The 17,500-nt window shown below is 36.5% G+C and overlaps 1 protein-coding gene across 1 annotated transcript; it reads left to right on the top strand.

Moving 5' to 3' along the window:
• The first annotated feature begins 13,460 nt into the window (after positions 1–13,460).
• Positions 13,461–15,192, top strand: LOC137650486 (uncharacterized). The gene is made up of 2 exons (XM_068383714.1): positions 13,461–14,364; positions 14,779–15,192. The coding sequence occupies exons 1-2, from the start codon at positions 13,464–13,466 to the stop codon at positions 15,120–15,122; spliced, it is 1,245 nt and encodes a 414-aa protein (XP_068239815.1). The 5' UTR covers positions 13,461–13,463; the 3' UTR covers positions 15,123–15,192.
• Positions 15,193–17,500: the final 2,308 nt, after the last annotated feature.

The raw sequence follows: 17,500 nt of genomic DNA, 5'->3' as shown, positions 1-17,500 counted from the left end.
ACACTGGGGTTCGAGCCCCGCTCAAACTCGTTGGTTTCTTTGGTCGCTGCAACCTCACCATCCTTGTGAGCTGAGGATGGGGTGGTTGAGGGAGCCTTTAGGTCTATCGGCTGAGTCATCAGCAGCCATTGTCTGTCTCTCCTTGGTTCTATCTTGGGTGGGGAGCGGGTCGAGGGCCCGGATCATATCCGTATATGCTCAGTCTCTAGGGCATTGTCCTGCTCGATGGGGCAATGTCACTGTCCCTTGCCCCTGCCATTCATGAGGGACCTTTAAACCTTGAAACAAGGTTTTGGTTCCTATAAAAGGTTATAACCGGTGATTCGATTTAAAGGTTTAAAGGCCACTCATGAATGGCAGGGGCAAGGGACAGTGACCTTGCCCTATCAAGCAGGACAATGCCCTAGAGACTGACCATAATATACATATGATCAGTGCCCAAGCCCCCTCTCCACCCAAGCTAGGACCAAGGAGGGCCAGGCAATGGCTGCTGATGACTCAGCAGGTAGACTTACAGGCTCCCCCATAACCCCCATCTTTAGCTCCCAAGGATGGTGAGATTGCAGTGACCAAAGAAACTAACGAGGTTGAACGGGACTCTAACCCCATTGTGGCGTTCACCTGTCAGGAACGTTACCACATCGGCCACAACAACCCTTCGTAATCTAGGGAGAAAAGCGTGATTGAGGAATTAAATAGGTTATTTTTATTGTACACAAGTTACTAAAATATTGAATTTTCTTCATTTCACTCGTTCGCCGATATTTCTCGGTTTTTAATTGAATGTGAATTGTCCTCCATTAAGTTATTCTATTTCTTATTAATCTTTATAGGCTGAGATTCAATCGATAATAGCTACATTGAAACGTTTGTGGGAAAGAAACCTTGACTACATAAAAAAAAAAAAAAAAAAAAAATCTATATTTTCAATTTCATTATGAATAAAATGTCTCTTTTTCTTCAATTGAATGTGAAATGGTCTTCATGAAGCTTCCAACATTGAACATAGACATAAATCTATTTAACCAATAATGATATTGTGAATAAATTTCCCTTTGCCACAAATGACCGTAACTGTGTGCGTTCCCTGAAATGAATTACTGGTGATGCTCGTTTAATATTATTATAATAGTTCTCTTCTCTGTGAATTTATACCTGTCTTGGGGTAGAGTTCTCTTGCTTGAGGGTACATACGAACACACTATTCCATCTGTTTTATCTTCTTGTTTTGTTAAAGTTTTTTTTTTAGTTTATAAAGGAAATATTTATTTTTATGATGTTACTGTTTCTAAAATAATCTAGTTTTCCTTGTTTCCTTTCCTCACTGGGTTACTTTCCCTGTTGGAACCCCTGGGCTTATAGCATATCCTGCTTTTCCAACTAGGGTTGTAGCTTAGAAAGATAATAATAATAATAATAATAATAATAATAATAATAATAATAATAATAATAATAGAAGTAGCAATGACTATATATATATATATATACACACACACACATATATATATATATATATATATATATAATATTAGGAGTTATATATTATAAGATTCTAAAAGGTCCAGTAATATTACATGATGCAGGTTTAAATGTACATAAAGATTACGGTAGACTTCAAATAGATTGATAAAAGGAGGACAATTCAAAATCAAACCATTGTTCTCTAGATTTGGGTATTGCCATACATTCTGTACCATGATCTTCCACTGTCAGGGGTTAGAATTCTCTTGCTTGAGAGTACACTCGGGCACACTATTCTATCTTTTTTCTCTTCCTCTTGTTTTGTTAAGGTTCTTATAGTTGATATAGGATATATTTATTTTAATGTTTTTACACTTCTTGAAATATTTAATTTTCCTTATTTCCTTTCCTCACTGGGCTATCTTCCCTGTTGGAGCCCATAGGCTTATAGCACCCAGCTTTTCCAACTTGGGTTGTAGCTTAGCAATAATAATAATAATAATAATAATAATAATAATAATAATAATAATATGATATCAAAGATGAAATGAGTTAGATATTTTTTTTTTAGATTTGTAAAATTTATAAGGAATTTGTTTAAGAAAGACCAATATCGCAGGTTTAATCGAAAATTGGATAACCATCATTCATCTGGCATCCCTAAGAAATTAATAAATTTATCACCTTCCGAAAAAACAAAAAATCTCAATTACCAATTTCGAGAAATTTCTCAGAACCTGAGAGTATATAAGAAAGGAGAGTCGCTTCCCGAAGCCTAGTGAAGCAATTAGAAATGTTTTCCTTTATCCTAATCACAATCGTTGGAATCTGCGGTTTTGCAGCCCTTTTAGAAGCAGCTGTTAAAGCAGTGTTGGAGACTGGTCTCAAGACTGTGCAGCTTAATGTTTGCAGCGTTCGCGCACTGGATGAATCCCGGCTCAAGACTGGTCTGGGCGCCACAAATGAACAAAGTTCGCACAGTTATGCTGAAGAAGACGCGGCTGCTGGAGGAGGCAGGTTGGTGTTTCCCGGAGACGAGAAAGAAGGAGAGGGAATGCAAATTGCAAGCGACGGGAAATTGCTGCATAATGAAGAGGATGCTACAGACGAAAGTAAAGTTGTTGAGAAACAAAGTGAAGCCATTTATGAGTTTGAAGAACAGCAGCAGTCTGGTCTTTTAGTTGATGCTGAAGAACAGCTGCAGCCTCGTCTTTCAGATGCTGCTGAGGAAAAGAATGATGATTCTGTCATATTTGGACATGCAGTTCCTGAAGACCTAGACGCTGAGGAAGGCGACTGCACAGCTGGGACAACACACAAACTGAAGACTTTAGAGGGAGACGTGACTGCCCCTTGGCTGAACCCAGGGCAGCAGAACAAAGTCAGGATCAAAATGACCGTTAAAAAGGAGATGCACTGTCCCCTTGTTGCAAGGGCATCATACCTACAGCAGAAGTATGGCGTCGATATTTGGATACCGAGAGAGGAGGACAGTAATGAAATGGTAGAGATTTATGGTGACCTGGAGAGTGTCTTGAAAGTTCAAACTACCATCAGTCAAATGTTGGACACATTTTCGTGTCGGAGAAAATTGATACTGGAAATAAGTACCTGGAAATTTGAACGCATCTGCGGTTATGAAGGAGAAATCCTAAAGTGGCTGAGAAGAAAGTTTGACTTGAGCATATATGTACCTTCGAAGAGGAAAGTTTCTCGGAAACTGTCAAATGAAATCTGCAAGGTGAAAATTATTGGGCACAGAGACAAGGTGGACAGAGTTCTAGAAATGATTCGCCACTTAATTGATTCTCAGGAAGAGGGAATGAACCTCAAATCAGATCCTTTGAGGGCCACGACAGAACAGCCCAAGGAGCAGATCGGGCTGAAGATCCCTCTCTCCAGAAAGGACCACCCCGAAGACGTTGCGACTGCCACTGAGGGATGCAAGGAGGAGGAGGACCTCGCTGAGAAGGATTTCTCGAGGACTGACGATGGACCAAAAGAAGAATGGACAACCTTCACGTCCCTTGGAAGACACCATACCGGGATTGATGCCCAAAAGATCGAAGTGCCAGAGGAGCCAATCGATCAGGAGGACCAGGACACCATTCTTGGCACTCTTGAAACCGCCAGAGTCGTCGACGATGTTCCAACAGCTCAAGCGATGACGAAATCTCCAGCGACGGAGAAAGAATACATCGATTGGTGGAATTACTCTTCAGATGAGGATTAGAAAGGACAAGAGATTGGAAGGATCCCAATCCTATTGGATATTTACGTTTAGAGAAGGATCACTTTTGTTTTTATCTATGGGATAATTGTTAATTAATGAGTTTTATTTGTGTTCATTTGTATTATGAGGAAAACAATAAAGTTCATTTATATTGTTAAATACCCTGTTTCATTTTCTCGTATTGTCCTTTATAAAAAAAAATCCATAAAGTAATTGCTTTATTGAAAAAAAATAAGTAAGACCTAAGGAATTACACATCATGATTCCTATTAATATTTCTATTTTCATCTTTATCATTATTAAATCACTGCTAAATAAAACGCGAATAGAATTAATTCATTGATCAGTAGCGAAAAAAACTATTCTTCTGAAAGTAAAGAATGCTGACCAGTTTGACGGAAAACAATGATATAACAAAATGGCAAAAGTATTATAAACTTTTCATCTAATTTCTCAAAGTTAATGATTACTTTCTCTTATTACTAATTAAAGATAAAAATACTACATATTTGAGCTGACGTTAAGGTAGTTTTATTATTATTATTATTATTATTATTATTAGGTAAGCTACAACCCTAGTTGCAAAAGCAGGATGTTATAATAAGCCCAAAGGCTTTAGAGGGGAAAATAGCCCAGTGAGGAAAAGGAAACAAGGAAGCAGATAGAATAGTGTACCTTCAAATAACAGAATCTCTCTCTCTCTCTCTCTCTCTCTCTCTCTCTCTCTCTCTCTCAATTGCACCAGTTACTACCTTCATACCACCGCAATCGTTTCTTGAAATCCGTAGACAGAAATCATATTGTCATATGAAAGAAAAATTAAGTGTAAGGAAAACTAAATGTTTCCCGGAAAACGATAATTACAGGTGTGAAGTTTCCTTTTTATTATTTTCATGGCTATTTTCTCAAGTTTTTTCATCTGGATATAGTAAGATAATATTGCGATTTCTTTATCGTATTATATTATGACCTTGTTTATACATTATAGTAAAAAAACAAATAATAATAATAATAATAATAATAATAATAATAATAATAATAATAATAATAATAATAATAATAATAATAATCAGACACCTCTACTTCAACCTCCCCTCTAGTGGGTAATATTTTAATCTTTAATAAGTAATAATAAAAATTCCTTCTTAACTATATGAAAAATCAGTAGGGAATTAGAAAATACTTTTGTCATCAACTTATCATTTTTTGTCAAAAACTGGTTCAATGCTGGTTCCTTAATTTTGATTTATAAGACTATTATTGCCCGATAATAATCATGACAGAAATAAAAATAATAAGAATCACGATTTGTGTAATTCCTTTTGCTTTACCTCACAGTTTTTCCAATAATGTAATTATTTTATTGAATCATTCATTGAGGACAATACTAGAAAATAAAAGTATATTTAACAATATAAATGAACTTTATTGTTTTCCTCACAATACAAATAAACATAAATAAAACTCATTAATTAACAATTATCCCATAGATAAAAGCAAAAGTGATCCTTCTCTAAATGTTAAATATCCAATAGGATTGGGATCCTTCCAATCTCTTGTCCTTTCTAATCCTCATCTGAAGAGTAATTCCACCAATCGATGTATTCTTTCTCCGTCGCTGGAGATTTCGTCATCGCTTGAGCTGTTGGAACATCGTCGACGACTCTGGCGGTTTCAAGAGTGCCAAGAATGGTGTCCTGGTCCTCCTGATCGATTGGCTCCTCTGGCACTTCGATCTTTTGGGCATCGATCCCGGTATGGTGTCTTCCAAGGGACGTGTAGGTCGTCCATTCTTCTTTTGGTCCTTCGTCAGTCCTCGAGAAATCCTTCTCAGCGAGGTCCTCCTCCGCCTTGCATCCCTCAGTGGCAGTCGCGACGTCTTCGGGGTGGTCCTTCCTGGAGAGAGGGATCTTCAGCCCGATCTGCTCCTTCGGCTGCTCTGTCGTGGCCCTCAAAGGATCTGATTTGAGGTTCATTCCCTCTTCCTGAGAATCAATTAAGTGGCGAATCATTTCTAGAACCCTGTCCACCTTGTCTCTGTGCCCAATAATTTTCACCCTGCAGATTTCATTTGGCAGTTTCCGAGAAACTTTCTCCTTCGAAGGTACATATATGCTCAGGTCAAACTCTCTTCTCAGCCACTTTAGGATTTCTCCTTCATAACCGCAGATGCGTTCAAATTTCCAGGTACTTATTTCCAGTATCAATTTTCTCCGACACGAAAATAACTCCAACATTTGACTGATGGTAGTTTGAACTTTCAGGACACTCTTGAGGTCACCATAAATCTCTACCATTTCTGAACTGACCTCCTCTCTCGGTATCCAAATATCGACGCCATACTTCTGCTGTAGGTATGATGCCCTTGCAACAAGGGGACAGTGCATCTCCTTTTTAACGGTCATTTTGATCCTGACTTTGTTCTGCTGCCCTGGGTTCAGCCAAGGGGCAGTCACGTCTCCCTCTAAAGTCTTCAGTTTGTGTGTTGTCCCAGCTGTGCAGTCGCCTTCCTCAGCGTCTAGGTCTTCAGGAACTGCATGTCCAAATATGACAGAATCATCATTCTTCTCCTCAGCAGCATTTGAAAGACGAGGCTGCAGCTCTTCTTCAGCATCAACTAAAAGACCAGACTGCTGCTGTTCTTCGAACTCACAAATGGCTTCACTTCGTTTCTCAACAACTTTACTTTCCTCTGTAGCATCCTCTTCATTATGCAGCAATTTCCCGTCGCTTGCAATTTGCATTCCCTCTTCTTTTTTCTCGTCTCCGGGAAACAGCAAGCTGCCTCCTTCAGCAGCCGCGTCTTCTTCAGTATAACTGTGCGAACTTTCTTCATCTGTGGCGCCCAGACCACTCTTGAGCCGGGATTCATCCTGTGCGCAAACGCTGCAAACATTAAGCTGCACAGTCTTGAGACCAGTCTCCAACACCGCTTTAACAGCTGCTTCTAAAAGGGCTGCAAAACCGCAGATTCCAACGATCGTGATTAGGATAAAGGAAAACATTTCTAATTCATTCACTAGGCTTCGGGAAGCGACTCTCCTTTCTTATATACTCTCAGGCTCAGAGAAATTTTCCGAAATTTTTAATTGAGATTTTTAGTTTTTCAAAACGTGATAAATCTACTAATTTCTTTGGGTTGCCAGATGAATGATGTCTATATGATTTTCAATTAAACCTACAATGTTGTACTTTGAAGAGAGTTTGTTTATGATACTATGATATATTCCTTACGGAAATTGTAGACAATAGCGCGCACGCATACACATACACACACACATATATATTTTATTATTATTATTATTATTATTATTATTATTATTATTATTATTATTATTATTACTTGTTAAGCTACAACCCTAGTTAGAAAAGTAGAATGCTATAAGCCCAGGGGCTCCAATAGGGAAAATTGCCCAGTAAGGAAAGGAAACAAGGAAATATAAGATTTTTAAGAGTAACAACATTAAGATAAATATCTCCTATATAAACTATAATCATCTTTACTTACATAGTTCCCAGCATTACTGTGTATGCCTATACATTTTGTTAGCACAGCAAATATCCTCTCTCTCTCTCTCTCTCTCTCTCTCTCTCTCTCTCTCTCTCCAGAAACCAACGACAACTTTATCTTTTACGATATTTTCTCTGTTGTGGCTTTTAGCTTAGCAGGTAATAATAATAATAATAATAATAATAATAATAATAATAATAATAATGTGATTGGAAATAGAAGGCCCTCAACCATCACTCCCATCAAGATGAGACAATTCACAAGATGTCTTCTCTCTCTCTCTCTCTCTCTCTCTCTCTCTCTCTCTCTCTCTCTCTCTCTCCAGAAATAGATGACAGCTTTATCTTTCACGCAACTGAAATGTCCTCTTCTTATCTTGTACCGAATTTTGGATTTATCTAAAGAAAGAGTTTAATGGTTTTCCTCTGTCTTCGTTTTTGTGATACATTTGAATCTTATTAGATTTTGGTTTTGTGTTACACAAAATTCTGTTATTCAAAAATGGAAAACCAAACCGGAAACAATTTGGTTATGGTTTTTTACCTTCCTGACAAATTGATTTAGAATTTCAAGAGTAGAATTTCTCTAAAGCCTTTGAAGCAGTTTTAAAGGTTTGATTTGTAGATGAATATTTAGAATTAGCCTTTTCCAAAGAAATTGTAATATCCGTTAGAAGTACAACATTTAAAAAATCAAAAATTCAACTTGAAACTAGAAATATTATATAAAATATTATAAAAAGAGACAAAATATAACATAAAAAAATCTATTCAAATAGAAAAGGAAGAATTAAGAATCAGGGTTATAAGATATCTTGAAAGAATTGTTCTTATTTTAGGCTGAACCTAATTAACCTATCAATTAATTAACTTTGCTTATGGTTCATAGTGTAGTTGAAATTCTTTATAAATAGTTATGTAACATTATAAACCTGATTGCGCTTCTTCCTTTTTCATTTGAATAGATTTTTATGATGTTACATTTGTCCCTTATTACTCATTAATTCAATATATTTAGTTTAAAGTGAATTTTTTTTATTTGCATGAATGTTCTTTTAGTCCATATTACCATTTTTTTTTGGAAAAACGCCAATTTTGCCAACACGGACTCTTGCTTGAAAGAGCAGAGCGAAAATGAAAATCATACCTATGTTTGCATAATATCTTTATAATGACACCCATGTTAGCACATACTTGTTTGATTCAAATGTTATTAATTATGACAAGGCGTTTGCATTGAAAAATTGAAGTGAATTAACTTTCAAAACAATTATTTTTTTTTTATAAGTTTCAAAGCTGATAATGTATCGCTCTGTATTGCTCACTCCCAGAATATATCATATATATATATATATATATATATATAGTATTTGAATGTATTTTTTCCATTAAGTTTATCAAATTCTTTAAAAACATCTTATTCTTAATCTTATCACGAAGTTCATAACCTTCTCACTCCCGGATATATATATATATATATATATATATATAATATGTATATATGTATATATATATATATATATATATACATACATATATATACATATGTACATATGTGCATATATGTAAATATATTAATTTGACTATAGCAAACGATATGGTAACCTCCCTGACTGGTGAACGGGGGGGGGGGGGGGGGTGGGGGGGTGGTCGAGTCCCGCTCAAACTAGTTAAATCCTTTGGCCGCTGCAACCTCTCCATTTTTGTGAGCTAGGATGGGGACTTTGGGGGAGGCTATACGTCTACCTGCTGAGTCATCAACAGCTATTGCCTGGCCCCCTTGGTTCTAGCTTATGTGGAGATGGGGCTTGGGCGCTGATCATATGTATATTTATGGTCAGTCTCTGGGCCATTGTTCCGCTTGCTAGGGCAATGTCACTGTCCCTTGCCTCTGCGATTCATGAGCGGCATTTAAACCTTTAAACCTTTAAACAGCTGGCTGGAATGTCTGGGCTACTGGATAACTTTGAATCAATGGTATTGTAAGAGTGCCTAATGTATACCTAAAGGTTATCATAAGAAACTGGTTTATAAAGATTTTCAGGAAAAATAGTCTTTGTTTTTCAATTAATTAGTGTTTGATAAAAAGGAAAATATGTTTGATAAAAAGGAAAATATGTTTGATAAAAGGGTGAATATAATCTTTATACGTAAGCCGAGGAGTTATTAAAAGAAAATTGAAAATATAGTTCCTTACTCAGAGAACAATACTGATCAACAGTTGAATAATTTATGACCCAGGAACTCAATAATTCAGTTTCTTGTTCAAGGATACAAAATCAATACCTCTTTTGTTCTTATGTTACAGGAACTCAATAATTCAGTTTCTTTTGTTTAAGGATACAAAATCAATACCTCTTTTGTTCCTATTTTACAGAAATTCAGTAATTCAGTTTCTAGTTCAAGGATACAAAATTGAATACCTCTTTTGTTCTTATGTTACAGGAACTCAATAATTCAGTTTCTTGTTCAAGGATACAAAATTGAATACCTCTTTTGTTCTTATGTTACAGGAACTCAATAATTCAGTTTCTTCTTCGAGGATACAAAATTGAATACCTCTTTTGTTCTTATGTTACAGGAACTCAATAATTCAGTTTCTTGTTCAAGGATACAAAATCAATACCTCTTCTGTTCTTATGTTACAGGAACTCAATAATTCAGTTTCTTGTTCAAGGATACAAAATTGAATACCTCTTTTGTTCTTATGTTACAGGAACTCAATAATTCAGTTTCTTGTTCGAGGATACAAAATTGAATACCTCTTTTGTTCTTATGTTACAGGAACTCAATAATTCAGTTTCTTGTTCGAGGATACAAAATTGAATACCTCTTTTGTTCTTATGTTACAGGAACTCAATAATTCAGTTTCTTGTGTTTAAGGATACAAAATTGAATACCTCTTTAGTTCTTATGTTACAGGAACTCAATAATTCAATTTCTTGTGTTTAAGAATACAAAATTGAATACCTCTTTTGTTCTTATGTTACAGGAACTCAATAATTCAGTTCCTTGTGTTTAAGGATACAAAAATCAATACCTCATTTGTTCTTTTCCATAGAATAATTGTCTTAGTGCCAGCAAATATGATTGCATATGTTAGATTTCTTCATGCTAATAGCAATAGAGTATTTTGTTCCCGAGTAAACGAGGCATTATTATAGCATTATTAATTCAATAGTATAGCTATGTTTTCTCTTTTACCATGGTGTCTCACTGTTTTTGGGTAGAGTTCTCTTGCTTGAGGGTATACTCAGGCACACTATTCTATCTTATTTCTCTTCCTCTTGTTTTTTAATTATAGTTTATATATGAAATATTTATTCTGATGCTGACTGTTCTTGAAATATTTTATTTTAGTTTTTAATTACTTTCTTGCAGTTTCATTATTTCCTTTCTTCACTGGGCTTTTTTCCCTGTTGGAACCCTCGGACTTATAGCATTCTGCTTTTCCAACTAGGGTTGTAGCTTAATAACTTATAGTATTGATATGTTTTGTTCTCTCTCTCTCTCCTTTTTTTTTTTTTTTTTTTTTTTTTTTTTTTTTTTTTTTTTTTTTGCCAAATTCTAATTGACGAAAATAATGAAAGGTTTATGAACAAAGCTCTGTTAATGTCCTTCCGAAAGGTCATAATATGATGGAAATTTGATGAATCTTTTGGGATTGACATCAAGTGGCCGAGACATTGACGAGGTTGCAGAATGCAGTGGTCTCAAATTCATGGGAGAATTCGTTAACGAAAGATAGGACTCCCATGTCCCATGGAGTCTTTTGCTCTCTTGGATTTTTTATTTTATTTTATTTTATACAGGAAAGGAATAACTTGGTATTTCTGTTGTATCTTTTATTTTATATTGGATTTTTTTCTTGATCCTGGACACACAATGTATAGGTGGATCTTTCTCTTTTATCTTTTATTTCATTTGATCAATAATTTTTTATTACACTGCGTCATAATTTCATATATTTAACGAAGAATTATATGACGAATATATAAGAAATATGATTAAAATCGAAGAAAATTTCTCAGCAAGATGAGAAAGGTTGAATACCATACCACAGGGTTTTGGTGGCCGATGTGGTAAAGTCCCTAATTGGTGAACGCCAGACTGGGCTTCTAGTCCCGCTCAACCTCGGTTCTTTTGTTGGTCGCTGCAGCCTCACCATCCTTGTGGGCTAAGGAATGGGGGCGGGTTGGGAGAGCCTTTAGGTTTATCTGCTGGGTCGTCAGCAGCCATTGCCTAGCCCTCCTTGGTCCCAGCTTAAGTGGAGAGGAGTCTTGAGCGCTGATCATTTGTGTATATGGTCAGTGTCTAGGGCATTGTCTTGTTCCATATGGCAGTGTCACTGTCCATTGCCTCTGCCGTTCATGAGTGGCCTTTAAACCCTTAAACAAGGTTTTGATTCAATTGATACAATAATGAGATGTTTGTGGGAGAGACGCGTAAAGGTTTAATGGTCGCTCATGAATGGCAGGGGCAAGGGACAGTGACGTTGCCCTATCGTGTAGGACAATGCCTTAGAAGCTGACCATATATGTACATATGATCAGCGCCCAAGCCCCTTCTCCACCCAAGGTAGGACCAAGTAGGGCCAGGCAATGGCTGTTGATGACTCGGGAGATAGACCTATAGGCTCCCCCATACCCCGATCCTTAGCTCACAAGGATGGTGAGATTGCAGCGACCAAAGAAACTAACGAGTTTGAGCGGGACTTTACCACATCAGCCACCATAACCTTCGTAATCTACGAAGAAAAAGGTGATTGAGGAATTAAATAGGTTTTTTATTATTGTACACAAATTAACAAAATATTAAATTTTCTTCATTTCATTATGAATGAAAGGTATTTCGTTTCCCTCCTTCGCCTATAATATCTCGTTTTTCAATGGAATGTGAAATGTTCTTCATGAAGCTTACAACATTAAATACAAGACACAAATCCTTTTGACCATTTATGATATCATGAATAAATTTCCCTTTGGGATTCCTTGAATTGAATTACTGGTGATGCTCGCCTATTATTATTATTATTATTATTATTATTATTATTATTATTATTACGTGATAAGCTATAATCTTAGTTAGAAAAGCAGGATGCTATACGCCCAGGGGCTCCAACAGGGAAAATAACCCAGTGAGGAAAGGAAACAAAGAAAAAATATTCCAGGAACAATAACATTAAAATAAATATTTACAATTTAAACTATAAAATTTTTAACAAAACAAGAGGGAGAGAAATAAGATAGAATAGTGTGCCTGAGTGTACACTCAAGCAAGATAACTCTAACCCAAGACAGTGGAAGACTATGGTACAGAGGCTATGGCACTACCCAAGACTGGAGAACAATGGTTTGGTTTTGGAGTGCTTTCATAGAGAAACTGCTAACCATAGCTAAAGAGTCTCTTCTACCCATACCAAGAGGAAAGTAGCCACTGATTATGATTATAATAATTCTCTTCTCTATGAATTTATAGCTATGATAGAAGTAGCAATGACGATACATATATAATATTAGAAGTTACATATTAGTTTTAAAAGGTCCAGTAATATTACATAATGCGAGTTTATATGTAAATAAGGATTACGGTAGAATTCAAATACATTGATGAAAGGAGAAGGACACTCCAAAATCAAACCATTGTTCGCTAATCTTGGGTAGTGCCATAGCCTCTGTACCATGGTCTTCCACTGTCTTGGGTTAGAGTTATCTTGCTTGAGGGTACACTCAGTCACACTATTCTATCTTATTTCTCTTGTTTTCTTGAAGATTTTATTGTTTATATAGGAGATATTTATTTTTAATGCTTTTACTCTTCTTAGAATAGTTAATTTTCTTTATTTCCTTTCCTCACTGGGCTATTTTCCTTGTTGAAGTCCCTTGGCTTATAGCATCCTATTTTCCAACTAATGTTGTAGCTTAGCAATAATAATGATAATAATAATAATAATAATAATAATAATAATAATAATAATGATAATAATAATATCGAAGATGAAATGAGGTAGAATTTTTTTTTAGATTGGTAACATTTATGAGGAATTTCTTCAAGAGAGCAAAAAGTAAGAAAGACCAATATTGCAGGTTTAATTGAAAATCGGATAACCATCATTCATCTGGCAACCCTAAAAAATTAATAGATTTATCACGTTTTGAAAAACAAAAATCTCAATTACCAATTTCGAGAAATTTTCTCTGAACCTGAGAGTATATAAGAAAAGAAAGTCGCTTCCCGAAGCCTAGTGAAGCAATTAGAAATGTTTTCCCTTATCCTAATCACAATCGTTGGAATCTGCGGTTTTGCAGCCCTTTTAGAAGCAGCTGTTAAAGCGGTGTTGGAGACTGGTCTCAAGACTGTACAGCTTAATGTTTGCAGCGTTCGCGCACAGGATGAATCCCGGCTCAAGAATGCGCTGCGCGCTCCAGATGAAGAAAGTTCATACAGTTATACTGAAGAAGACGCGGCTGCTGGAGGAGGTAGGTTGGTGTTTCCCGGAGACGAGAAAGAAGAAGAGGGAATGCAAATTGCGAGCGACGGGAAATTGCTGCATAATGAAGAGGATGCTACAGAGGAAAGTCAAGTTGTTGAGAAACGAAGTGAAGCCATTTGTGAGTTTGAAGAACAGCAGCAGTCTGGCCTTTTAGTTGCTGCAAAAAAACAGCAGCAGTCTGGTCTTTCATTTGCTGCAGAACAGCAGCAGTCTGGTCTTTTAGTTACTGTAGAAGATCAGCAGCAGTCTGGTCTTTTATTTGCTGCAGAACAGCAGCAGTCTGGTCTTTTATTTGCTGCAGAACAGCAGCAGTCTGGTCTTTTAGTTACTGCAGAAGAACAGCAGCAGTCTGGTCTTTTATTTGCTGCAGAACAGCAGCAGTCTGGTCTTTTAGTTACTCCTGAAGAACAGCTGCAGTCTCGTCCTCCAGATGCTGCTGAGGAGAAGAATGATGATTCTGTCATATTTGGACATGCAGTTCCTGAAGACACAGACGCTGAGGAAGGCGACTGCACAGCTGGGACAATACACAGACTGAAGACTTTAGAGGGAGACGTGACTGCCCCTTGGCAGAATCCAGGCCAGCAGAACAAAGTCAGCATCAAAATGACTGTTAAAAAGGAGATGCACTGTCCCCTTGTTGCAAGGGCATCATACCTACTGCAGAAGTATGGCGTTGCCATTTGGATACCGAGAGAGGAGGACAGTTCAGAAATGGTAAAGATTTATGGTGACCTCGAGAGTGTGTTGAAAATGTTGGACACATTCTCGTGTCGGAGAAAACTGATACTGGAAATATGTACCTGCAAATTTGAACGCATCTATGGTTATGAGGGAGAAATCCTAAAGTGGCTGAGAGGAGAGTTTGACCTGAGCATATATGTACCTTCGAAGATGAAAGTTTCTCGGAAACTGCCAAATGAAATCTGCAGGGTGAGAATTCTTGGGCACAGAGACAAGGTGGACAGGGTTCTAGAAATGATTGGCCGCTTAATTGATTATCAGGAAGAGGGAATGAACCTCAAATCGGATCCTTTGAGGGCTAAGACAGAGCAGCCCAAGGAGCAGATCGGGCTGAAGATCCCTCTCTCCAGAAAGGACCACCCCGAAGACGTTGCGACTGCCACTGAGGGATGCAAGGAGGAGGAGGACCTCGCTGAGAAGGATTTCTCGAGGACTGACGATGGACCAAAAGAAGAATGGACGACCTACACGTCCCTTGGAAGACACCATACCTGGATCGATGCCCAAAAGATCGAAGTGCCAGAGGAGCCAATCGATCAGGAGGACCAGGACACCATTCTTGGCACTCTTGAAACCGCCAGAGTCGTCGACGATGTTCCAACAGCTCAAGCGATGACGAAATCTCCAGCGACGGAGAAAGAATACATCGATTGGTGGAATTACTCTTCAGATGAGGATTAGAAAGGACAAGAGATTGGAAGGATCCCAATCCTATTGGATATTTACTTTTAGAGAAGGATCACTTTTGTTTTTATCTTCCTGAGAATCAATGAGTTTTATTTGTGTTCTTTTGTTTTATGAGGATAACAATAAAGTTAATTTATATTGTTAAATATCCTCTTTTATTTTCTCGTATTGTCCTTTATAAATTATTCTATAAAATAATTGCTATATTGAGAAAACTGTGAGGTACAGCAAAAAGAATTACACAAATCATGATTCTTGTTATTCTTATTTTTGTCCTGATTATTAACGGGCAATATGTGTCTTATTAATCAAAATTAAAGAACTAATATTGAACCAGTTTTTGACAAAAAAAGGATAAGTTAATGACAAAAGTATTTTCTAATTTCCTACTGATTTTTCATATAGTTAAGAAGGAATTTTTATTATTACTTATTAAAGATTAGAATATTACCCACTAGAGGTGAGGCTGAAACAGAGGTGTCTTAATATTATTATTATTATTATTATTATTATTATTATTATTATTATTATTATTATTATTATTATTATTATTATTATTATTATTATTATGTGTTTTTTTTACTATAATGTATAAACAAGGTCATAATATAATACGATAAAGAAATCGCAATATTATCTTACTATATCCAGAAGAAAAAACTTAAGAAAATAGCCATGAAAATAATAAAAAGGAAAGTTCACACCTGTAATTATCGGTTTCACGGAAACATTTAGTTTTCCTTACACTTAATTTTTCTTTCATATGACAATATGATTTTTGTCTACGGATTTCAAGAAACGATTGCGGGGAATGAAGGTAATAACTGGTGCAATTAAGAGAGAGAGAGAGAGAGAGAGAGAGAGAGAGAGAGAGAGAGAGAGAGAGAGAGAGAGAGAGAGAGAGATTCTGTTATTCTGCTTCCTTGTTTCCTTTTCCTCACTGGGCTATTTTCCCCTCTTAAGCCTTTGGGCTTATTATAACATCCTGTTTTTTTCAACTAGGGTTGTAGCTTACCTAATAATAATAATAATAATAATAATGATAATAATAATAATAATAATAATAATAAAACTACCTTAACGTTAGCTCAAATATGTAGTATTTTTATCTTTAATTAGTAATAAGAGAAAGTAATCATTAACTTTGAGAAATTAGATGAAAATTTGATAATACTTTTGCCATTTTGTTATATCATTGTTTTCCGTCAAACTGGTCAATATTCTTTACTTTCAGAAGAATAGTTTTTTTCGCTACTGATCAATAAATTAATTCTATTCGCGTTTTATTTAGCAATGATTTAATAATGATAAAGATGAAAATAGAAATATTAATAGGAATCATGATTTGTAATTCCTTATGTCTTACTTATTTTTTTTCAATAAAGCAATTACTTTATTGAATAATTTATAAAGGACAATACGAGAAAATAAAAGAGGGTATTTAACAATATAAATGAACTTTATTTTTATCCTTATAATACAAATGAACATAAATAAAACTTATTAATTAACAATTATCCCATAGATAAAAACAAAAGTGATCCTTCTCTGAACGCAAATATCCAATAGGATTGGGATCCTACCAATCTCTTGTCCTTTCTAATCCTCATCTGAAGAGTAATTCCACCAATCGATGTATTCTTTCTCCGTCGCTGGAGATTTCGTCATCGCTTGAGCTGTTGGAACATCGTCGACGACTCTGGCGGTTTCAAGAGTGCCAAGAATGGTGTCCTGGTCCTCCTGATCGATTGGCTCCTCTGGCACTTCGATCTTTTGGGCATCGATCCCGGTATGGTGTCTTCCAAGGGACGTGTAGGTCATCCATTCTTCTTTTGGTCCATCGTCAGTCCTCGAGAAATCCTTCTCAGCGAGGTCCTCCACCTCCTTGCATCCCTCAGTGGCAGTCGCGACGTCTTCGAGGTGGTCCTTTCCGGAGAGAGGGATATTCAGCCCGATCTGCTCCTTGGGCTGTTCTGTCGTGGCCCTCAAAGGATCTGATTTGAGGTTCATTCCCTCTTCCTGAGAATCAATTAAGTGGCGAATCATTTCTAGAACCCTGTCCACCTTGTCTCTGTGCCCAATAATTTTCACCTTGCAGATTTCATTTTGCAGTTTCCGAGAAACTTTCATCTTCGAAGGTACATATATGCTCAAGTCAAACTCTCTTCTCAGCCACTTTAGGATTTCTCCTTCATAACCGCAGATCCGTTCAAATTTGCAGGTACTTATTTCCAGTATCAGTTTTCTGCGACACGAAAATGTGTCCAACATTTGACTGATGGTAGTTTGAACTTTCAGGACACTCTCGAGGTCACCATAAATCTCTACCATTTCTGAACTGTCCTCCTCTCTCGGTATCCAAATAGCGACGC

This window comes from Palaemon carinicauda, chromosome 12, assembly GCF_036898095.1.
Source record: "Palaemon carinicauda isolate YSFRI2023 chromosome 12, ASM3689809v2, whole genome shotgun sequence".
In the NCBI taxonomy this organism is placed as follows: Eukaryota; Metazoa; Arthropoda; class Malacostraca; order Decapoda; family Palaemonidae; genus Palaemon; species Palaemon carinicauda.
This window is presented reverse-complemented; position numbering and strand designations above follow the sequence as displayed.

What these genes read in the sequence shown, in the direction of transcription:
- LOC137650486 (XM_068383714.1), top strand. Translation starts at nt 13,464, where the DNA reads ATGTTTTCCCTTATCCTAATCACAATCGTTGGAATCTGCGGTTTTGCA. An exon ending in GGCATCATACCTACTGCAGA is followed by an intron (nt 14,365 to 14,778) that starts AGTATGGCGTTG and finishes TCGGGCTGAAGA; the next exon opens with TCCCTCTCTCCAGAAAGGAC.